Genomic DNA, 23,154 nt, shown 5'->3' with positions numbered 1-23,154 from the left:
CGGACCCTCCCATGCCCGCGGACCACCCGGCCGCGCCCCGCCCACCCCGGCTCCGCCCGCGTCCCCAACTGGGCCTGGAAAACAGGCTGGACCCCCGGAGCGCTTACCCCGCTCCAGACCCAGCGGCTCCACCAGCGCAGCCATATCTCCGCCGCCGCTAGCAGCCCGCCCCGGCGCCGGCGGGAGGGAGGTGCTGCCCGAGGCCCCGCCCGCCCGGTGCTCGCGGGGAGGGCTTCGCGAGGCCCCGCCCACCCAGAAACCTGCCGGCCCTGGCGTCCTAAATGCTTCTACCAGCTGCCGGGATGAGTCTGTTCTGGTTGCCCTCTACCTGTCACAGCCCCGTGCTCCCCTCCAACCTGTCGGTCCCCTTCCTATCCTTTCCCCACATTCCCGCAAACAGCAACGTGGGTGCTCATGTCTGTCAGTCATCCCAGCACTGATGCAAGAGGATCGCCTCGACTTCGAGGCTAGCCCAGTCTCAAGACACTAGGAAAACAACAAAAAGTGAGGCTGAAGATGTCAGTTGGTCAAGTGTTCACCTAGCTTGCGTGACGCCCTGAGGTGAATCCACAGCAGCACATAAACCTGGCGTGGTTGTGTACTCCTGTAATCCCAGTACTCAGAAGTGGAGGCAGAAGGATCAATGTTTCAGGGTCATCCTCGGCTAACAAGTGAGCTTGAGACTGTCTCAAAGTACACGCACAGAAAGATAGACAATAAAAACAACCTACAATCAGAACCTGCATGTCCAGCATCTCCTGGACCAGAGGCACTGCCCAGGAGCCCACTGCCCTAATGGCTGCAATGTGGTGATAGACTAAGAGCAAAGAGATTAAATTCTGGAGTCTGGACGTTGGTACAGACAGGAGAGGTAAGGGCAATAGCCCTTGGACCTGGGTCACCCCACTGCCAACCACTCAGAAAGTACCCACGAGGCTGAGGCAAGCCGTGGATGGGTAGCCTTGTGTTCTTTGCATGTTGGATCTTAAGGAGATCCCTTAAGGATGAAATGATTCTGGGGCAGAGAGACCTGGAGGACTGCAGGAGACATGGAGGGTGCCTGTGGGGATGTGGGAGATTGCAGCAGAGCGTTGAGGCGTGTAGGCTGCCCTTTGCTAGGATAGTGGCTGCTGGGGGCGGGTGCTGATATTTGAGGATCCTGGCTGAGGATGTGGCTCAATTGCTAGAGTGCTTGCCGAGCCTGCACAGGCCCTGGGTTCAATCCTGGACTGCATAGATGTAGATAAGACTTGTGACAAACCCCGCTGTTGGGTTACAAGCTCTTGGTTAGGTTAGATGGGGATGTGGGGCCAAAATAGGGCTTGTTCCAGGGAAGGGGAAAGAGCAGGCTTCTCTCTCCACTACAGTGCAATGACAAAATACACCAGCCGCTCTCTCCTAATTCCACCCAAATTTAGTTTTGACACAGGTTTCAGGGAATGCAAGACAGCCTCAAACGTGCCATGTTCTCCCTGCCCCAGCCTTCCAAAGGATTGCAGGCATGAGCCACTGGGCCTGGCTTAAATCTGAACCAACTCCAGGCATGTCAGGTTATTTAGTATTTCTTTATTCATAGACAGGGTCTCACTAGCTGGCCTGGTAACGCCTTCTATGGACCCAGGGATCTGTCTCCCCAACCCAGACCCCTCCAACCTTAGTGCTGGGATTAAAGGTATTAACCATCTAGCCAGGGTTTTATGGGTTTTTTGGCTTTTTTTTAAAGGCAAGATCTCCCTACAGACCAGGCTGGCCTAGATCTCACAGAAATCCACCTGCCTCTGCAACCCAGTGGTGGAAGTAAAAGCATGAAGCACCACTTTTTGTGAACTCTTGTTTTTGAGGTTGTGTGTGTGTGTTTGCCTGAACTGGCCTTGAACTCAGAGAGATCCACCTGCCTCTGCCTCCCAAGTGCCAGGACTAAAGAGGAGCACCGTCAGGCCCAGCTTTTGCTTTTTTGGTCAGTTCTTGTGAATTCTTAATGAGAAAAATCAAAATTATATACTTTTTTTTTTGGTCTTTTTGAGACAGGGTCTCCCTGTAGCTCCTCCAGCTGTCCTGGAACTATGTACACCAGGCTGGCCTTGAACTCAGAGATCCACCTGCCTCTGCCTCCCGAGTGCTGGGATTAAAGGCATGCACCACCATGCCCAGCCTGTGGACAATATTCTTAGAGGGGGGCCAAGCTGTTTTTTCGTTCTAACAGGGTTTCCCTAGTCCTGGCCTGCCTGGAAGTCACTATGTGAACCAGGCTGGTCTTGATTTCACAGAGATCTGCTGTCTCTGCCTCCTGAGGGCTGGGATTAAAGGTGCATATCACCACACCAGGCATCTAAACTGTCTTATTTGAAGAGCTCCTTGCTTTTTCTGTGGTTTTCATTATTTCCCCATTTCCATTTTCTTGCCATGCCTCAGCCACAACAGCATTTTTTTTTTTCCAACTTGTTCTATAGGTCCTGACTAGCCTTCAATTTGTGACCCCCTCCTCACACAACTGGCTTTAATCTTTATAATCCCCAAACTTGGAAACTTGTCTTCTTGCCAGCCTGGACCAGCTACTCTAGAAACTGCCTTCTGGAGACTTCCATCCCTCCTTGCTCTTTTGAACTTTCTCTTGAACCTTCATTTTAGACACATCTGCAGTTAATGCCTGTCACAGTCCACTCTTCTAGAACCTCCAGTGTTCACGAGAGAAATTTGGGTTTCCTAGGGTCCAAACTGCGAAGCCCACCCACAAGATTCTAAAAGTTACTGCTGTCCCGTTCTTTGATCAAGATCCAAACCTGCTAAAACTCTTCCCTGAGAAGTTCTGCTCTTCTGTTCAGCATCAGCACCATCACCTGGGCTATTGTCTGCTCTACTTGGTTTCCCACAGGTCCACTTCTTGACATGCCTGGTAATGGGTCAATGCTGAACATGGATGACCTAACTCCTGCTGAGATCTTTGGTACACACAATTTCAAGATGGCTCCTCCTAGTTCACCATTTAAGAGGGTCCAGCCCATGGTCACTTGGTCCCATATACCTGAGTTGAACATCATGGGGCACACACCAGGAAAAGGACAAGGGACAGAGAATATTTTCCTAAGAACCTACCCCCACTGACCCTTCTTCCAGCAAGGTCCTGCCTCCTAAAGTTCCCCAACAGCTGGGGACCAACGTCCAACGTAACATAACTCAAACTTTATCAATGCCCTACTTGGGAATTCTGCTCTGCAGAAGTGAATTTATGGACTAGGCACACTTGAGACTTTGTTCTTTCGGATCCTGGGTCCCCTGTGCAGTTCAGGTGAACCTTAACCATATAGCCAGGCTGGCCTCAAACTCCTGCCTTGGCTCCTGAACTGGAATTCCAGGTGCACACCACTATACTGCACCCAGCTAGGACTGCTACTTCCTGCCAAGACTTTTGACTCCTTGGTGCCCAACCAGCATCTGCGAGCAAAACACAAGCAGGCTAGAAAAGGTGCAGCCTGCAGTGTGGTCTGCACCCATGTCCTCCAGTGCCTTTCAGCTTCCTGCAACTGGTGTGGGCCACAACAGTCCCAAATGAGGAGCAATGCATGACACACTCATAGGAACACAAGGAATCCTTTTTACCCTGGATGTTTCAGGACCAGTTTTCCTGTTTGTCTGCAGTCCTGAGGTCAGTTTTCAAGTGTCTGAGATCCTTCGTTGCATGGAGCCCTTAGGAATGAGGAGCTGGAGACGACTCAGCAGTTAGGAACACTGGCTGCTCCCACAGCCCACATGGTGGCTAATTGCCCCCAACTCCAGTTCCAGGGTGTCCAACGCCACCTTCTGGTCTCTGCAGGCACTGCACAAGAGCGTACTTGTACACAGGCAGAACGTCTACACATAAAAATGGTCTCCACATGCCAGCATGGAGGCAAGACTTCTGCTCTTGTCCTGGCCCACACTTCAAGGCTGTGCCAGGTCAGCCACCACCTCCTCAGGGCTTACAAGACACAAAGCTCTCACAGGCTTCCTCTCCTATCCAGAAATGTGGACATTTCAATTGCTGATGGCTGTTTCTGCTGGGTATTTTGTTGGCAAACATCATGTCCAAACACCTGCACTTGCAGGGCAGGTTTTTTGCCCTCCTGTTCCCTGCTCACTTGGAGCTGCAGCTTCTGCCGTTAGACCCAGGTCCCTTCAGCTCTCCACTACACCAGGATTAAGAGCTCACCAGGCTCTTCAGAGTCCAGGGCTCTGGGGAGGGCTCCCAGCCTCACCTGCTAAACAGCTCTGGCAACATGGGAACAGCCTCCACACCTCAGGTCCTGGAAACCATACACTAAGTGGGGCTGTGCAGTTAGGTGATAACCTTCTAGAATGAGATCAAGAGCAGTAAGAAACCCAGGTGCCCACCATCAACAGGAAATTAATTTTATTTTAAATTCAAGGGACCAGAACAAATAAATTCTACCCTCAAAGGGCAAGCCAAGGTGGAAAGGCTGGGGAAGGCAGACAGCAAGAGGCTAGGAGCTTGTCCACAGCACTGGAGGCATCTTCACTCGGGAGCTGCCTCCATCAGGTACCCGTTCTCCGGAGCCATGTACCCGTCACCACCCTCCGCCTCCATGTACATGTCTCGGGTGTCACTGCCCAGCCCTTCCAGCCCATTGTCCTGACCACTGCCACCCCCACCCCGGGTCTCATCCCTGCCCCGCTCACTGCCCCGATCCCCCCTCTTGTGCTCCCGGTCCCGATCCCGATCTCTGTCCCGGCGCCTCTCGCGCTCACTCCGGTGGCTCCGCCGTCGATCCCGGTCGCGATCTCGGCCCTTTTCCTCCGGGCCATCAGGACCATCAGGGCCAAGCTCCCCAGGAGGCCCATCATCAGGAGGCGCATCACCAGCTTCAGAGGGCTCGGCCATGTCGCCACCGCCGCCACCACCACCTCCACCACCTCCACCTCCTCCTCCTCCTCCTCCACCTCCCCCACCACCACCCCCACCACCAGCCTCCTCCTCCTCCTCCACCTCCACCACCACCACCACCACCACCACGCAGCTCCTCCTTCCGTTCCCGCTCCCTGCGTGCCCGTTCCCGGCTCCGACTGCTCCGCCTCTTGCGGTCTCGGTCCTTGTCCTTGCTCCTCTCCCTGGAGCGTCGCCTCTCGTCTTTGTCTCGACTCCGAGAGCGCCTCCTTCGGTCCCGGGAGCGGGAGCGTCTCCGTTCACGCTCTTTGTCTCGCTCTCGGCTCCGTTCTCTGCGCTCCCGCTCCCGCTCGCGGTCCCGGTCTCTGTGTGGAAGGGGAGAGGGGCCCGGCCTACATGAGGTTAGCACTGTGCTTTGGGACATCCTATCCCTATCTGCCCCGTCCCAGGAACCCAGGTGCCTAATCTTACCTCTCATCATAGCGGGAAGTGTCATCGCGGCCTGAATGCCGGATATTCACATCAGCCCCACCTCTTCTGGTACCTCCAAGGCCACCTCCTGCAGGCCCAACACAACACCAGGTCAGTGGAAGTAGGGCACACACAGGCAAAACTGAAAGGAGGGGCCTGAGCAACATGCAGAAACGAAGCACCTCTGCTGGCACTCATGGGCCCAATCCCACGTCAATCATTTTCATGCTCTCTTGTTACAGGACAGCCAATGTTCTGCAGACACTCATTGGTGTCCACAAGGTACTTCCTGCAACACCAGACAGGAACCCTCCAGCCTCCAAAGCCAGCATATGGCAGCTGCACAGCCTCAAAACCACTCCCCTCCACCGCCACCCAATGCCTGAAACTGTAGGCACCAGATTTAAAGTGTGAACCAGCTTTAAGCTGGAAACTGTTGCACCGAGCTTCCCAAGAGCCCCTCACCTCCAGCCTCCTCAGTGCCTTCTGCTCCCCAGAATTCCCATCAACTGCATACATCTTCAGCCTGAAGGGCTCCTGCCCTCCTTAAATCTGTACCTCCTACTGGTACCCTGTCCATCTAGTAGAATCTGTCCTGCCCACACTAGGCCACCCCCAACTGCATCTTCACAGGTCCCCAAGGCTCTGTCACTCAGCTTTTAAAAAGCTCAATGATTTCACAAGGTGACCACTACCCAACACTCCTCCCTCCAGATCTTGATTCACCACAAAGACGGTCTATGCTTGGCTTTGCCCACCGTTGTAGGCATGGGCAGAATACCAGTCTAGAAAGGTGATGTATAGCTGACCAAGGACCCTAGGGGACAGGTGGCACCCTCATCTTTCAGATGGAGAAACACTCGGGAACTACTTGAGCCTGGTGACTTGCCAAGGGCTCAGAGCAGGAAGCAAATCCCAGGCCTGAGGCTGCTTGCAGTCTCCTGTACCACCTGGCTAGGGAGCACTCCAGGAAGGCCAATGTGAGTTCCACAGAGATGAAGGGAAGAGGCAGGCCAGGCTGTTAAGCTAGGCACAGGCAGCAGCAGGTTGGACTGCTACAGAGGAACAGGACCCAGGCTTCCAGTTGTTGGGGCATAACCCAGCAATGGGCTAGGCTATCTATATGACGGGGTGTCAAAGGCATCTGAATAAACAAAAACAACACCCTGCTCCTGGGACACCAAGTGAGTTCCTCTCTCTGCTCATCACACTCTTCCCTATTTCTGCCTTGCTGCAGGCCCAGAAGCAACAGAGCCAGCTGACCATAGGCTGGAACCTCTGAAACAGAACCAAACAAACATCTCTTCCTTTAAAATAAAGAGCTAGGCATGGGAGCACAAGCCTTATTAATTTCAACAGTCAGAAAGGAATTCAGGTAGGAGGATTGCTATGAGCTAGAGGTCACCCTGAACTTCCAAGTGAGACCCTGCCTCAGAAATCCACAAATTGTAAACTACTAGTACACGTGGCATGTGGAAAAGTGTTGCACAAAGCTTCATCTCTATTGTGTCTACCATATACAGCTAAAGACAGCCCCTACTGTCAGCAAGTCTGAATCAGGACGACAGACGCTGGCATACCCCAAGGGTAGGCCTACATAGCACAAGTGGCCAGGTGAAAGTCAGGTGAGGGAAAATCGAGGCAATGCTGCCCAGGGCAGAGCACCCTGAGTACTGACACCTGGCACATACCAACAGAACATCCATCTAAGCACAATGCTTCAATGTCCAACCACAGGTCCTCTGGGGGGGTCCACTGGCACCACAGGCCTTGGGACCAAAGTACAACTATAAAAGTCCTGCCATTAGCAGGACCCCTATGCTTTAGGAAGCCCCAATGTACTTCAAGACTTGCCACAACACTGACTGTAACAGAGATGGCCAAGACGACTAGCCGCTCCTGCTCCAGGGCTCCACACATGAAGCATGAACTGCAGTGTGGTAACTCGGCAGTACTAGGCAGTAAATGAGCCAACCCCTGAGAGCAGGAGCAAAGCCAGAACCAACGAACAACACCTCAAGCCCCACCACGTGACACCAGGAGCTCTGGGCATCACGAGGCTGAGCCAGGACTTGGGGGTTACTCCCATTGCACAAGAGGAAAATGAGATGGAAGGAGCTGTTGCTCGCTCACCCATAGGAGAGGCCAGGGTGTCTGCATGTGTATCCACACCCAGAGGCATAGAGGTGCTGAGAGATGGACTACAAATGAGGGAGCAGACAGGAGGCAGAGACTGAAGCAGAATTAGGACCACCACAGGTCTGAGCACCCAGAGGGCAGATGGCACTTACCTAGCCGCCGGGGCCTCCAGCCCTTCACGGTCCGGCCCCTCTCCACATCCACAAGGACCCTTCTGCCATCTATCTTCTTGCCATCTGCGTGCTTGTAAGCGGCTGCAACAGATGTGGGGGGGGGGGGGGACGTCCCGCCCCCCCCCCCACCCCCAAGGCGCCCTCTCCGTTTTTTTTGTTGCCCCTGTGGGTTTTTGAAAGGGGGGGAAAAGAAGGGGGGGGGGGGGGGGAAGAGTCCCCAGAGGATCCTCTAATCAGGACAAGGTTCCACACAGTAGCAACCCTGCCCATCAGACCTCATTCATATGCACACGCACACGCGCACTCCCACCAGACAGCCAGGCAACCGACAGCCAGACAGCCCTCTCCCCACCCTGAGGGGCCTGCTCCATCCAGTGCTTGATGCCTTAACACCCCCAATTGCTATTGGGGGGCAAAACGTTTACCCTGGCCACCCCCGGCTTCCCTATGATGAAGCAGCCCCCTCCTGCCAGGGCGGCCAAAGTTGCTGCAAAGAAACTGGAGGTTAGCTGAATGCTGGCCTCTGCTGTGGGGAGGGCTCCTCCACACCCAGGCATGCACCCTAGACACCATGCTGGGGCAGGAGGCCCAACTGGGCCCCTCCACACCCCAGACCACACCGGTTTTCTTTTTCTGTATGTTTTCTCAGTGGAAAGTCAGAGTGAGGAACAGACATCAGAACAGAAAATGAACCAGAAGGGGGTAGGAGATCTTCAGGAACTGGCAGGGGTGAAGAGGTGGGTGCTGAGCTCCTCAGGGGCCTCCATGGGCCCCTGGTGGGACGCAGATGGGAGACATGAGATGCTATTCAAAATCCCTGCCTTACCTGAGCCGACTGACCCTGCCAACAACTAACCCTGCCAGCTCTGCCTTCCATGCCCAGACAATGGCCAGCCAGCCCGGCCAGAGCTGTCAGGTAAGATAATGAGCAGAGGACAGAGGAGTTGGCCTAGGGCTACTCCTGGCAGGGCACAACCCAGGGCACACACAGGCCCATGATCAGGCAGAGCTGTCCAGAAAGCCAAAAAGTCCCTGAGCCCATCCCAGCCCTGATTTAAGGGGCTGTGCTCAGTCAACCATAATACCCTGCCCCACCCCAGCCCGTCCCCCCCCCAAATAACAACCAGAGGAAGAGAAAAAGGTGCCATTTACCGATGCCGGCCTTGCGGGTGTCCAAACCGAGCGGGATGGGGGGGGCTCGGCAACTCCTGGGGGCCTGGCGAGGAGGCGGGCTTCCCGGGGGGGGGACACGGGACTGCTTACCTGGAGCCCCCAAGCTTACCTGAGCACGCGCACAGACCCCACACCCACCACCATTGGGTCTGCTAAAGCTACAGGGAAGGGAAATGAGGATCTTGGAACCCTGAGAGAGAATGACAGTCTCCCACACCACCCAGAGACAGGTGGAGGAAGGAAATGGGGGTGGGCTTCAGTACCTCATGGAGGACTGACACGAGTCTGGGCTAGAAGCCCCGGGCCTATCTGCTTGGCCTTAAACAGCAGGCCAAGAGGCCTTGCAGCACCTGTCACCTCACCACTGCCCAAAACCATCACACTCCACTAGGCACAGGTCCACCCTCAACACTGGGGCCAGACTTTCCCACCTCCAACTCTTGAGTGCCCTCCCACTTGTGGTGGCAGCTCTGAGGCTGGCACGCAAGGACACACCCAGGGTCCAGGAAATGGAATGCTGCCCATGTTCCAGGAGGGGCCGACTGGCCCCTGACTCCAGAGCAGGGTGGTAGGAGAGGGAATTGAGGACCAAGGTCAGTCAAGTCAAGGAACCCTGCTCAGGTTCCCATCCCAAACCCCAGGAAAGGCCCAACCCAGAGAACAGCAAGGTGACCGTGTGATTGTGTCAGTCTAGGCTTCTCTCTCTTTCCCTCTCTTCTGCCTCAGAGTGCAGATTAAGTACAGACCACCACACCTTCAGTTGTTTGAGGCCTGCTCCACCCCTCCCATACCCTGAGCCCCAAACTCATGCACGTCGGGGAGCTCCTAACCAGCTCTGGAGAGCAGGCGCTGGGCACCACAGCTGCCTTCCCTGAGGAGGCCCCAACCATGCTAACAGGAGGGGCACAATACCCCAAACCAGCAGGCACACTCTCCAAGGTCACTATAGTGACAACCCCACAACAGGCATGGGGCAGGGAGGGACAGGCTGAAGGGCTCCACTTGGAGCCCTGGCCTCAGACACCCCGGCTTCAGGAATGCCAACACCTGGCTTGATGTCAGGGCTGGGTGGAGCCTGACAATGGAGAACGTGGCCTCTCCCACCGGAGGTCCTCCCTTCCCCTCAGGATCAGTGAGATTACCAGAGAGCATGTGGATGGGGGTAGGTGGGGTGGAGGGCACCCAAATGAGGAAAGGGCTGTAGGTGAGGGGAGACTAAGGGGTGGCTGGGGTGGGAGGGGGCGCCTCGCTGTTCCTGAGCTGCCTGGCTAAGCTGGGCTGGTGTGCGGTGCTGTGATCTTACCCATGATACAAACCCTTATACCAACCATACACTGAGGTGTTGTAAGGGGAGCGTAAGCATCAGCTGCAAGCCAGCTGCGTGGTGGCTGCAGTGACAATAAGAACAGTCAATTAATACGGCGGCCCCTGGACACGCCGCAGCCCTGCCACCCCCTCCCACCCAGCCCTGCCCAGCAGACGTCGCGCAGCCTCAAAGGGGCTTTGGAGCTGTGGGAGTGGGTGCCTGACATACCCATCAGCCCACTGCCTGATGAGAACGGGGTGAGGGTTGGGGTGGGGAGGTGGAGGGTCGGGTGGCCCAGACCAGCTCTACTGGGGAGAAGAGAGGGCCGGTACAAAGGCCAGCCCTCACTCCAACCTGGCCTCCCCCAACTCCAGTGGGGGGTTAATGGGGAGAGACTCCCCCAACTCCGACCCCTCCCCCCACCTCCAGCTGGCCCCAGCCCACACCCAGTGCCCTCCTGGCCCCTGAAGTTCAACGTGTGACACTTACCTCCCCAGGCTCATACACACACGTTGTGGGGGATTTGGTTTTTGATTTTTAAAAAACACGTATATATAAAAAAAAAAAAGATATATCAGAAACAGAGGGAGAGGAGAAGAGACAACGCTAATGTCAGGTGTGGCGGGGGAGGGGACAGACGACGGGAAGAGGCCGGGCAGCAGAGGTGAGTGGGTCAGAGGAAGGTTGCAGCATGGATACTCACAGTGCATGTCTCGTTCATGCTCGTACTCGATGAAGGCATAGCCACGGGGCTTTCCGGAGCGCTTACTGTACACCATGTGGATCTGTGGGGCAGGAGGTAAAGAAGACAGCCCCATGGGTTTTATGGCCACCCTGTCCCTCACAGAAGTGCGGCAAGTCCTGGGCTGGGAACACCAGGGACAGATCTAAGTACTTGTATTTGTCCTTCAAGAGCACCAAGTGCAGAGGTAGCCCTTGGGAGGTTGAGATAGGAGGACTGTGTGAGTCTCAAGTAGAACAGCAGTTGCTCCAAGGCCTGGGGACCCCGGAAGACAGACTTGGGGAGGCTGTGGGAGCAGCTGTATGTGGTGGACTGAACATTCTAATGGCAGAGAAACCCTCAAATCCACAAAGCAGGCAGGCACTGAGTCAAGCACTCCCAAAGCTCAGCCAGTGAGGGATGAGAAATGTGCCAAGAAAAAAGTTGGACAGTATGGACAGTCCACATAGACATAGGGAAACAGAGGGAGCCCTGCCTACCACCAGGGCAGGAAGCTCCTGAGAGGAAAGAAAAGGAATGTGCAGACGTACAGCCGAGCATCTGGGAAGGCAGGGCGGCCAGAGGGTGCAGGAAGGCCTCTGAAGGGACAGTACAGGAATGGGGAGCAGATGGCCACATAGGCACATAGGGCCACAGTGTAAAGGCCATGGAAGGGCAGGCTGAAGCTTCTGGACCCTGATCCTGTATGCCAAGGACATAGGAAGCTGAGAGCAGAGAAACAAGGTCTAGACAGGACTGCTGGGACAGATAGGCAGGGCAAAACAAAGACTTTTGTGAGATGACAGGATTTGAGGGACTCCCCAAGGGATGGTGGGCTTTCCATAGGTATGGTCCTAAGCTTGGCTCTAGGACTTGTAACCTCTAAAACTCAACAAGATTCCAAAAGGACCAGCAGAGCAGAGGAACAGAGTAGAGCCAGTCTCCATCAAGCCTCAAACAGCAGGGGCCCGTTTCCAAGACCAAAGAACTAGGGATAGGCCAGCAAGGCCCAGCCAACGCCGGGCACTAGGCAGGGCAGACTGTCCACTATGAGCACCAGGCCTTACTTTGTCACCCAGGAGAAGAAATTAAGGCAGAGTAGTTAACTGAGTTTCAAAATAGATGAAGAAATGTCAAAGCTCTTCCCTAAACAAGAGATGATAGCCTGTCTTGTTTTTTTTGTGGTATGGTTGTGTTGAGACAGGGTTCCTGTAGCCCCAGCTGGCCTGGAACTCTCTGTGTAGACCACGCTGCCCTTGATCTCACAAAGATCGGCCTGCCTCTACCCCCCAAGTACTGGCATTAAAGGCAGTGCCATCATGCCCAGCAGAATGCTTCTAATAGAGTCAGACAGCAGATACTTCAGAGTAAGAGTCACAAAACAGTCTGTCGTGGGTACCCTACCCAAATCTGCTTCACAGCCAACTGCAGCTGCAGACAGTATGGAATGGAGGTTTCCCCAAGCTACATAATAAGTTCAAGGCCAATAGGACAACTTAGCAAGACATTCCAAAATAAATGAACAAGCTGGGCATGGTGGCTCATGCCTGCAATCCCAGCACCTGGGAGACTGAGCTAGTCTGAGTGAAGAGTGAAACCCTATCATAACAAATAATGAGCAAAAGACTGGTAAAGGGGCTGGCACATGGGCCTTCCTTGGTAAAGTGATGGTCTAGTATGCATAAAGTCCCAGGCTTCATCCTCACACTGCACCAATTATGATTGTATACACCTGTAATCCCGGCCCTCTGGAGGCGGAGGCAGGCAGATCTTAAGCTTAAGGCTATCCCTGGCTACACAGTAAATTCAAGGCCAGTCTAAACTATATGATAACGTTTCAAAAGAGCCAGTGAGGTATCTCAGCTGGTAAAAGTGCTTTCCACCAAGCACGACAACCTGAACTTGATTCCAGGGACCCAGACTGTAGAAGGAGAAAAGGCCTCTCACAAGTGGTCCTTCCACCTCTATAGATGTGTCCTGCCCCCTACAATGTAAGCAAAAATAGAAGCTAAGAACAAGAGCTGAGGATATAGTTTGGCAGCAGAGTGGTTGCCCCACATATACACTGCTCTGGATTTAACTGCAGGAGAGAAAAAAAATCTCATGAAGCTCTGGGTGTGCAACTAGATCTCAACGCTAGGGTACTGGACACAGAAGGTTTAGGAGTTCAAAATCATCCTCAGCTATACTGTGAGTTTGAGGTCAGCCTCAGATGCATGAGACTGTATCAAAAACAAAACAAAACAAACCAACAATATAACCCTTAGGAGCACACCTACAGCTTGCTAATCTTGTCCTTAAATCCACAGGGGGTCACTTCTGTCACCCCTGCTATACAGTTTGCATATAAAGGACACAAACCCAGGCCCTTAAAAGAGGTGAACTATTCCTAGGCTGGGAGTCCAGCACTCTGCCTCCCTTTAGCCTACTGCCTGCCCTTCTTCCATGCACTCCCAAATCCAACCTTCCACCCCAACCCACTTACTCTTTTGATGGGTCCATACACCTCAAACTCTCTCCGAAGTTTGGATTCTGTTGTGTCATAGTTCTACAGAAGACAGAGCTAAGTTAGATGGGAGAAGGATGCTATCCCAAAAAGCCCCTGGATAGCCCAGGATGGGAGGCGGGGGACTCACCACTCTAGCCACGAACAGAGTCTTGAAGGCATCACCCTGAGCGTTGGGATCATTGTGAGGGTCCCCTGTGCAAGAAGAAAATGTTTAAGTAGACAGTGCCCAGTCTTGGGTGGTGGGACAGAGACTGATGGGTAGAGGCTGAGGATATGAATATAGAAACTAAAAGGTGACCTGGCAAGTCTGGACACACCCTCTGGTCTCACAGAAACCTGGTGGCCTTTTACAGTAACAGATAATCCATGCTGCTGAGGCAAAAGTGACTTCAAACGAGATGTGACAGGCCTAAATGCCATTCAAAACTATCCCAGGGCAAGGTGGGCTACACAGTAACTGATCCCATGGGATCTGTCTGGAGGGTGACCTGAGCTAGCTTGCTCTCATGCATGTGACACTGCCACCCACTGGACAGAGACTGCTACTACGGCCAAAGGAAACCCATGGCAAGCAATCCCAGGGCTGAGAATGGGAAGCTCTTTCCTTCATACCCTACAGCCTCCTGGAAGAACCTGGGTCAGTGCTAAATCAATTTATGAGGGCCAAGTGGCAAAGATTCCTGCTGCTGTCCTGTCCCATTTGGCCACCTAGGAGTAAGTGTCCAGAGACCCCAAGCCAAGAATCTATTAATCAGGGCTGGAGAGATGCTCAGCAGTTAAGAGCACCGGTTCAGTTCTCCTAACTCTAGTTCCAAGGGAGCCAGCATCCTCTTCTGGCCTCTGTGGGCACTGAACAACACGGGCCAACTTACATACATGCAGACAAAACACTCATACACATAAAAAGAAATAAAAAAAATTTTTTTTTTAATCTATGAACCAATTCTAATGGGAGGTGCTGGAAGAGAAGCACCAGGAGGATGAGGCAGGACAATTGTGTTCAAAGAAAGCCTAGGCTAATAGCAATCCTCAAAAAGGTCCTAGCTCCAGCTGTTAGGTCAGGCCTGTCCATCAAAGTCCTTCTCACCAGGGTCCCTGGCACACACAATGGTGTGGAGTCCTGGGCTCTAAAGGCTGTCTTCACACAGCCCAGGCCTTTCTAAACCATGGGTCAGTCTTACACTTAGATGGCCATCACATTCTGAGAATGTAAGAATAACTTAATTTACTGAACACACACTACTAGATGTGGAGATCTTTTTCCTATTTTGAAGATGGAAACAGCACGTAACAAACCTGAGACATGGAGTTTCGAAAAGGACCGAGGCAGGCTTTATATCCCAGCTGTCCTTACAGCCCAGGCTGAAGTTTGCTGGAAGAATCTAACACACAACGCCTGAAACCGAGTTTCTGGAAAGAGGGCTTGGCTACAAGCAGCAAGTCACAAAGATCTTAACGATTATTAAAAAACAGCAGCCTGAGCCCAAATTGAAGGGAGTAACTGTCTGCAAGAGAGAACTCTGAAGACAACTGTGTGTTACCCACACTTCGTCCCATCTCTCTGACCTGCAGATACAACACTCACTATGTAGCTGGAACTGCGACAGACATTGGGATTTGGAGTTAAGCAAGACAAAAAACCCTCTGCAGTCAGGGACTAATGGAGGGAACAGCAAGGTAAAGACATCCCAAAAGGAACAACAACAGATTCTAAGGAAGAATGTTAGCAGCTTGGAAGAAAACCTGCATGGTCTTTGAGTAACAGCGGTGTTTCCTCTGCCCTCCTTTGCTACCTAGTTGCTGTCTAGTTGCCTAGACAGTCTGGACAGACTGCATCATCATTACAGACTGTATTTACCATCTTTCTTGACAAGAGCAGAGGCATTGATGTACAAGTTTCCTCAGTTATCAATTATGACCCTCCCATCATCAGAGAAACGGCAGCCACAGAATCAGCTGCAGTGTTCTTTAAATCTTAAGCCTGTGGCTACTAACATGGTGACAGAAGACAAGACCTTTCATCAAGACTTTAAGACTTTCTTCAAGTCCTTCACTGAAGAGATGCTCCTCAACATTGCTGCCCTCATTCAGGGAGCTGCTGTCCTGCTACCTGGCTCTAGCCAGAGTTCAATCTAGCGCTGCTAGAGTAGGGGAAGAAAAGGGAATCAAAGGATGATCTTTTTCTTTCTCTTTGAATAAATGGCACTTTTCTTTCCGTCTTTGTGAGCAGGGTCTCTCTACAGCCTCAGCTACCTGGAACTCACTATGTAGACCAGGTTGACTTGGAACTCACAAGAGATCCACCTGCCTCTGTCTCCCTATAAGGCAGTATTCCCCTACAAGATGTGGTGGTTCAATAGGTATGCCTACAGGGCAGATGAAGGCCAACAGAGTGCTAAGCCTCCTGAAGGGAGGCCAGGAAGTACCCAGCACAGAAATCAGGAAAACACCCCAAGCACTCTACAGGAGGTATGAAGAGTTCTTGCTTACTCCAAGGGCCCATGAATGACTGAAGTAAAAGTTACCAAATCAACAATAAACTGCAGCTAAAGGAGTGTGTTACCTAAAAGACACCAATCCAATGTGCGTATGGCATGCTTGCCCTTGTATCAGCTGTACCCTACTGTGCTGGCCACAACACCTGAGCAGGCCTCCAGGCCAGGAAAGCTCACTCTCCCTCTAAGATATCCTACCTTGAAAAGCCTCTTATTTTTTCCCACCTTAAAAATGGGAGTAACCAGCTGGGCGTGGTGGCACATGCCTTTAATCCCACCACTCGGGAGGCAGAGGCAGGCAATATCTGGGTGAGTTCAAGGCCAGCCTGGTCTACATAGTAAGTTCCAGGACAGCTGGGGCTACAGGGAGACCCTGTCTCAAACAGACCAAAAAAAAAAAAAAAAAAGAGTAACCACACCTTCTGCACCTGTAAACCCCCAAAGTCCATGACAGGAAAGACATCAGGGCTCACTAAGGGGGCAAGGACTCACTGAATGGAGGCTATCAATTGTGACAAAGCACAATAAGCTTCTATACTTAGCAAGGAGGCTTGTATGAGTACAGAAATCCTGCTGCACTGATCCAACCTTACGTTCTGCTGTGGAGGGGCTCAAACACTGAAGCAGAGAGCAGTATGGCCAAGTCCTATGAAGCTGCTTCAGTTACTAACATGGACCTAACCTGACTGATGTCTACCTTCCCCCAACCCAGCTAGAGTTTTTGGTTTTTTGGTCTTTTTGAGACAGGGTCTCCCTGTAGGCCCAGGTGGCCTGGAACTCACTGTGTAGACCAGGCTGGCCTGGAACTCAGAGATCCACCTGCCTCTGCCTCTAGAGCATTTTTTAAAATTTATTTTTATTTTACATGTATCAGTGTTCTGCCTGCATCTATGTAAGAGAATCAGTGGCGTACAATGCACGCTGAGGTCAGAAGAGTATTGGATCTACTGGAACTGGAGTTATGGACAGTTGTTAGCCACCATGTGTGTGTTTGGAACTGAACCTGGGTCCTCTGCAAGAGCAGCCAGTGCTCTTAACTACTGAGCCATCTCCAGACCTGTACACTCCCCCTCACCCATTTCAATTTCATCCCAGAACTTGCTATTTTGGTCTCTAAAGCATCACACACTTCTTTTTTAAAAAAAATTTTTTTTTTTTTTGAGACAGGGTCTCCTTGTAGCCCCAGCTGTCCTGGAACTCACTATTGTAGACCAAGCTGGCCTTGAAATCACAGAGATCCGCCTGCCTCTGCCTCCAGCCAAAATATTTGTTATTTTTATTTTACGTGTATGTGTGTATTGCCCGTGTGTAGGTAAGTGCACCCATGTCTTGCAATGCCTGCAGAGGACAGAAGCGGCTGTCAGATCCCCTGGAACTGGAGTTCTGACAGTTGTTAGCTACCATATGGGTGCTGAGATTTGAACCTGGGTGTTCTGCAAGAACAACCAGTGTTCTTAACTGCTAAGACATCTCTCCAGCCCCAGCATTACTCATTTCTAACCTCATCTCAGTCTTCATTTAAAATGTGTCAGGACGCAGAGTCAGGCAAATTTCTGTGAGTTCAAGGCCAGTCTGGTTTACATATCAAGTTCCAGGCCAGCCAGAGCTATATAGTGAGATGCTGTCTCAAAAAACAAAAAAGAGCCGGGCGTGGTGGCACATGCCTTTAATCCTAACACTCGGGAGGCAAAGGCAGGTGGATCTCTGTGAGTTCAAGGCCAGCCTGGTCTACATAGTGAGTTCCAGGACAGCTGGGGCTACAGGGAGACCCTGTCTCAAAAAGACCAAAAAAACAAAAAAGAATGGCACTTGTGTTGACTGCTCATTTTAACTGAGATTCAACTAAGCTCCAAGTTATTACTTAACTGAGACGTCTTTTGAACTTTTATCCATATCGTCCCCCTTCTCCATCCACCTCAAACTTTTGTGTTCGTTTTTTTTTTTTAAATTATTTTAACATATCTTAACTTTTTCTTTATGTGTACAAGTGTTTTGACTGCATGTATGTAAGAGCACCATATGCATGCTTGCAGAAGGCACTAGATTCCCTGGAACTGGAGTAATGGCCGATTGTTAGCCGTCATGTAAATGCTGGGACCAAATCCAAGTCCTCTGGAAGAGCAGTCAGTGCTCTTAACTACTGAGTCATTTCTTCAGCTCCACTGTGAGCTATTTGTTGAAAAAAAATAAAAATATAAGGGTCACAAGTCCGTTCTGCACAATCTCCCCCATTTTCCATTTGTTGCAAGGCCATCTGGGTAGGCAGGGAGAGGATTGGGCTTTATGCTTACACAGGATGTCACTGCTGAAGCTCCATGCAAAGTATCCCTGTCAGTCACATGCCCTAAGCACTAATGAAATCCACAAATCCTAGAATAAGGTTCAGAAAGAAGTGATTCACCAAGGCTACAGACAAGGGATGGACACCGGTCTGACCAGTCTTCAGCTACTAGAAGCAAAGCACGGACCCTCTTCTGAGCCTAGTTACCAGGCCCTACTCATATCTTCCATATCTGTAACTCCAGTTCCAGGGGATCCGACACTCTCGTCTGACATCCATGATCACTGCATGACACAGGTGCACTTCCATACATGTAGGCAATAAACTTAACGCACATAAAATAACAAATATTTTATACAACTGTCCGTAACTCCAGTTCTAGAGAATCCAATACCCTCTTCTGACCTCTGTGGACACGGCATGCATGTGGTACACTTACATACACGTAGGCAAAACACTTATACATATAAAAAGAAACAAGTGCTGTGCTTGGTAAATGCACTCTAAGTAACTGAACCAACACAGCTCTGTCAAAAGAGACCACCAGGAGAGCAGAGTACCAAGTGTGACCTGGGAGAGAAGCGAAAAGGCTGGAGGGAGAAGAGTAAGAGGGAGGAAGGAGAGGCTTACACATTTTCAGCTCTGTTTCCACTTCCTGCTGTCGCCTCTCAATCTTTTCCCGTCTCTGCAGGAGAAAGAAGTACAGTGAGCGCAGGCAGGCAAAGGTGGCTTGGTGGGAGGGGCCATCTGGAGAAAGCAGCTATGGGAGGCTGAGGAAACCACGTACCTTTCTTTCCATGCGTTCCTCCCGGGTTTCTGCCCTGGTTGGAGGAGGGGCATCTCGAGGGTCCTGAGAACAAGAAGAGGTGACAAAGGAGGAGAAGCTGTGGACATGGGACACTCAACAGAGAAAAGGCTCAGTTCCTTCCCATACATAAAAGCAAACAGCTCCCCGCCCAAAGAAAAGATGGGGGTGGGGTGGAAGGGGGCACAGATCAGGTATGTCCCATCAATCAGTGTAAATCAGACTGCTACTGATCTGTGGCAGGATCAGCATAAAAATCTTGACTATCCAGCAATTTCTACTCAAAGAAATTTTACCTCTACTAGTCATAATTAAAAAAAAAAAAATTAGTCTCATTTTGGGCCAGGAGTGCTGGTGCACACCTTTAATCCCAGCACTCAAGAGGCCAAGGTAGTGAATATCTGAGATTGAATCCAACCTGCTCTATTGTGAATTCCAGGCCGGAGAAGGCTACAGGGAGACCCTGTCTAAAAAAACAAATAAACACATAAATAATCTAGACTCACTCTGAAAGTACTTCAAAAACAAAACGAAAAACCAGTCAGGTGTGGTGGCGCAACCTTTAATTGCAGCAGCTGGATGACAGAGGCAGGTAGATCTCTGATTTCCTGGCCAACTGGGGCTACAGGGAGACCCTGTCTCAAAACAAAAAACAAACAAACAAAAAAACAAAACAAAACTGAAACTACAAAAAAAAAAAAACAAAGAACAGAAATACTCATCTGTTCTTTGTCACCATGACACAGGTGACATCTAGCTGGAGAGCACAGTAGCTTGGCTCTGAGTCAAGAAACCTGCCACTTCCCACACTTCCAAATATGGTTTACAGAGAACCAAGTGCCACAGGAAGGAAACAAAGCCAAGGACATGGACATATCTCAAACAACAAAGTAGATAGGATGAGACTCTGAAGTAAGACAGCCAGACACCCTGAGCCACAGCAAACCTTGAGGTCTCATCAGTCTCTCATTAAACAGCATCACTGTGCCAGACCTATTAAACTCATTTCATTGGCTCATAACACTTCCCAAGTACAGGTTCATCCGGGCTGGCAAATACCACTATTCTGTTATCTAGTAATTTCTGCTTTTCCAACGGAGCACCAGAATGTTCCCTATAAGATTTCTGGTTGTCTGCCAGCATTTCTAAGATGTGCTCTGATGGTGAGCACAACCAGATTTTCAAATGAAAGGACTGAGATCCAGGAGCTCAGGTGATCCATTCACTCATATCCAGCACAGAGAGCTGAACTCCCACACAGCCTTACACTGTGGGAAATACTCTCAAGCTCAGTAGACACTGTCTTATTAAGACAGACTCTCCCTGTAGCCCCAGCTGTCCTGGAACTCACTATGTAGACCAGGCTGGCCTTGAACTCAAGAGATCTACCTGCCTCTGCCATTCGAGTGCTGGGATTAAAGGCATGCACCACCACACCCAACTTAAAATTTAAAAAAAATTTTTTATTTTATGCGTATGTATTTTGCCTGCCACTGTATGTATGTGCACCACATGTCTGCAGTATCTGCAGAAGCCAGAGGGGGTATTGGATCCCCTAGAACTGGAGTTATAGACAGTTGTTAGCTGCCATGTGGATCCTAGGAAACAAACTTGGGTTCTCTGTAAAAGCTCTGAGTCCTGTCCCTCCAGCCCCTAACACTGGCTCTTAATGACAAAAAATCAGTTAACTACAGCAACAACTCCTAACATTTACTGGTGACCTCAAACCAAACCCTTTAACACCAATTCTACCCTCAATACTCCATCAATACGATGTTGCTGCTACCACTTGCTAAAGGCTAATCAATGCATTCAAAAGACAGACTATCTGGGCATGGTGGTACACATTTGCAATCCCAGCACATGGGAGATAAAGCCAAGAGGTTCAATGAGTTCAAAGCCAGCCTTAGCTACAAAGAAAAGTCAAAGACCAGCCAGGGCAACACGAGAGGCTTTTTTTTTAAAAATGTGTATGCATGTATTGCCTACATGTAGGTAAGTGCACCCATGTCATGCAATGCCCTCGGAGGTCAGAAGAGGCTGTCAGATGCCCTGGGACTGGAGTTACAGATAGTTGTCAGCTGCCATGTGGGTGCTGGGATTTGAACCCAGGTCTTCTGCAAGAACCACCAAGTGTTTTTAATTGCTGAGCCATCTCTCCAGCCCTGAGACAGTGTCTTAAAAAAATAAAAAACAGCTGGGCATGGTGGCACATGCCTTTAGTCCTAGCACTCGGGAGACTGAGGCAGGTGGATCTCTGAGTTCGAGGCCAGTCTGGTCTACATAGTGAATTCCAGGCCAGCTGGGACTATAGGGAGACCCTGTCTCAAAAACACAAAAATAAATTAAAATAAACTACGTAAAGGCACACTTGCCAAGCTGACTAGTCATGTGGGTCAAGGACTACCACATCCCAAGGCCCTGTAAGAAATATTAGCAACCCTACATAGACAAGGAAATTAGCCAAGTCTGGTGGCACACCCGTACTGAGAAGAGGACGCTGCAAGTTCAAGGCCACCCTGGGCAAACTGTCTCAAAAATCAACCAAAAAAGTGCCAGCAAGATGGCCTAGCAGGTTAAGGTACTTGCCACAGAAGCTGAGTTTGATCCCAGGACCCACAGAGTGGAAAAATAGACTTCTACAAGATGTTTCTGCCCTCCACACGTGTGCTACTGGTGTATATACACACACACACACACACACACACAAAAAAAAAAAAATCTTTCCTAAAAAAGAAAATCAGGCCAGAGAGCAGGCTCCGTGGTTTAAGAGCACTGGCTGCTCTTCCAGAGGACCCAGGTTTGATTACCAGCACCCACATGGTAGCTAACAACCATCTGTAATTCCAGTTCCAGGGGATTCGATACACTCTTCTAACCTCCTTGGACACTGCATGACACAGGTGCACTTAACAATACATGCAAGCAATACACTCATGCACATAAAATAAAATAAGAAAATCAACCTCTATTACACACAAACACAAAGCAGACTGGAAAAACCGGATCAAAAAAGGCAAAAGTCACCTGCCCAAACCACACACCTAGAAATACTTGGAAGCACCCAGAACCCATCTCACTCCTGGCATGCCCAGGGAACTCACCTCAAACTCTCGGATATACGGTGCAATACCACAGTAAGGCTGGTTATGGTGCTTCTCATGAGGCAGCTTCTCCAGGGGTGGCAGGTATGGGATAGGGTCTCGGGGGGCAAAGAGGGCCAGAAGGTTGGGCGGCAGGAACTGGGTCATCTTGCCAACCCTGAGAGCAGAAAAGGTATGTTCAGGGGCTAACAGCGCGGGGGCTCGCTCCAGGAGCCTGGCCCTCCTACAACAGGGAAGGGATGCTGACAGCCAAGACAGCTCGAGGACATCCCCCAGAAAACGGCAGTCTGGGGCTAAAGAGCTGCTCAGACGTTAAGAGCACTGGCTGCTCTTGCAGAGGACCCGGTTCCGTTTCCAGCACCCACATGGCAGCAAACAGCATTGGACAACAGGAGTACACTTACATACATGCAGGCAATACACTTATAAAATAAAAATAGCTTTTTTTTTTTTTTTTTTTTTTGGTATTTCCGAGACAGGGTCTCCCTGTAGCCCCAGCTGTCCTGGAACTATGTAGGTCAGGCTGGCTTTGAACTCTCAGAGATCCTCCTGCCTCTGCCTCCCAAGTGCTGGGACTACAGGCGTGCGCCACCACACCCGGCTAAAAATAGTATTTTTAAAAAATCTTAAAATACAAAAGAAAAAGCCTGGAGGACACCAGGAAACCAAAGCTGAAAAAGGAGTTCCGAGGAATGCCGTCACGAGGTGCGCAACCTCGGGGAGCTGCGCACAAAAGTCCTAGAAGCCTGGAGGGGGGGACCAGCAGGGCTCCTGGGGCCCAGGTCATGTCAGCTGCTGGCTACAGACCTTGGAGAAGACCACGGGGCAGGTGTTTCATTTGACTCAAGGGAGGCGACATAAAGAGCCAATGCCCCAAGCCAGGAGCCTCTGGGTCATAGATCAAGAAGCCTAGAGACGAAAGGGATTATGGGTAGGGGTCGATGCCACGGAGAAGCAAGGAAAAAAGGCAACACAGGTCGCAAGGGCCTGTGGGTAAGGGACCGAGGGAGTTAGGGGGCCGGCGGTTTGAGGGACCAGAGCTCAAGTGCCCAGAGAACTCTGGGTAAAGGGAAAACAAGAAGGCAGAAGGCGGGAGGC

The 23,154-nt window shown here is 51.1% G+C and overlaps 2 protein-coding genes and 1 long non-coding RNA gene across 4 annotated transcripts in view; 1 reads left to right on the top strand and 2 right to left on the bottom strand.

The window, feature by feature from the left end:
* The window catches only part of Lin7b (lin-7 homolog B, crumbs cell polarity complex component), a 2,679-nt gene extending 2,504 nt beyond the window's left edge, over positions 1-175 (bottom strand). Inside the window, exon 1 of one of the 2 annotated variants that reach the window (XM_008845028.1) lies at positions 108-175. In XM_008845028.1, the coding sequence (XP_008843250.1) occupies positions 108-144 (37 nt within the window). In that variant the 5' untranslated portion in view covers positions 145-175. The remainder of the gene's footprint in view (positions 1-107) is intronic. The other variant, XM_008845027.2, reaches the window with a different exon arrangement.
* Positions 176-4,370: 4,195 nt separating this feature from the next.
* Positions 4,371-23,154, bottom strand: part of Snrnp70 (small nuclear ribonucleoprotein U1 subunit 70) — a 19,162-nt gene continuing 378 nt past the window's right edge. Inside the window, exons 2-11 of the mRNA XM_008845026.3 lie at positions 22,057-22,213; positions 18,935-18,997; positions 18,778-18,832; positions 13,499-13,563; positions 13,348-13,410; positions 10,845-10,926; positions 7,642-7,743; positions 5,351-5,438; positions 5,006-5,271; positions 4,371-4,935 (exon numbers count right to left, since the gene is read on the bottom strand). Coding sequence (XP_008843248.1) covers positions 4,511-4,935; positions 5,006-5,271; positions 5,351-5,438; positions 7,642-7,743; positions 10,845-10,926; positions 13,348-13,410; positions 13,499-13,563; positions 18,778-18,832; positions 18,935-18,997; positions 22,057-22,203 — 1,356 coding nt within the window. The 5' untranslated portion in view covers positions 22,204-22,213 and the 3' untranslated portion in view covers positions 4,371-4,510. The remainder of the gene's footprint in view (positions 4,936-5,005; positions 5,272-5,350; positions 5,439-7,641; positions 7,744-10,844; positions 10,927-13,347; positions 13,411-13,498; positions 13,564-18,777; positions 18,833-18,934; positions 18,998-22,056; positions 22,214-23,154) is intronic.
* On the top strand, positions 7,641-8,681 carry LOC115072371. Its single transcript, XR_003851417.1, has 2 exons — positions 7,641-7,754; positions 7,857-8,681. It is a non-coding gene; the product is annotated as an uncharacterized LOC115072371 (long non-coding RNA).

The sequence above is a fragment of the Nannospalax galili genome, unplaced genomic scaffold (assembly GCF_000622305.1).
Source record: "Nannospalax galili isolate Female #2095 unplaced genomic scaffold, S.galili_v1.0 scaffold960, whole genome shotgun sequence".
Taxonomy (NCBI): domain Eukaryota; kingdom Metazoa; phylum Chordata; class Mammalia; order Rodentia; family Spalacidae; genus Nannospalax; species Nannospalax galili.
Note: the sequence above shows the minus strand (reverse complement) of the source record. Positions and strands in the feature narration are given on the sequence as shown.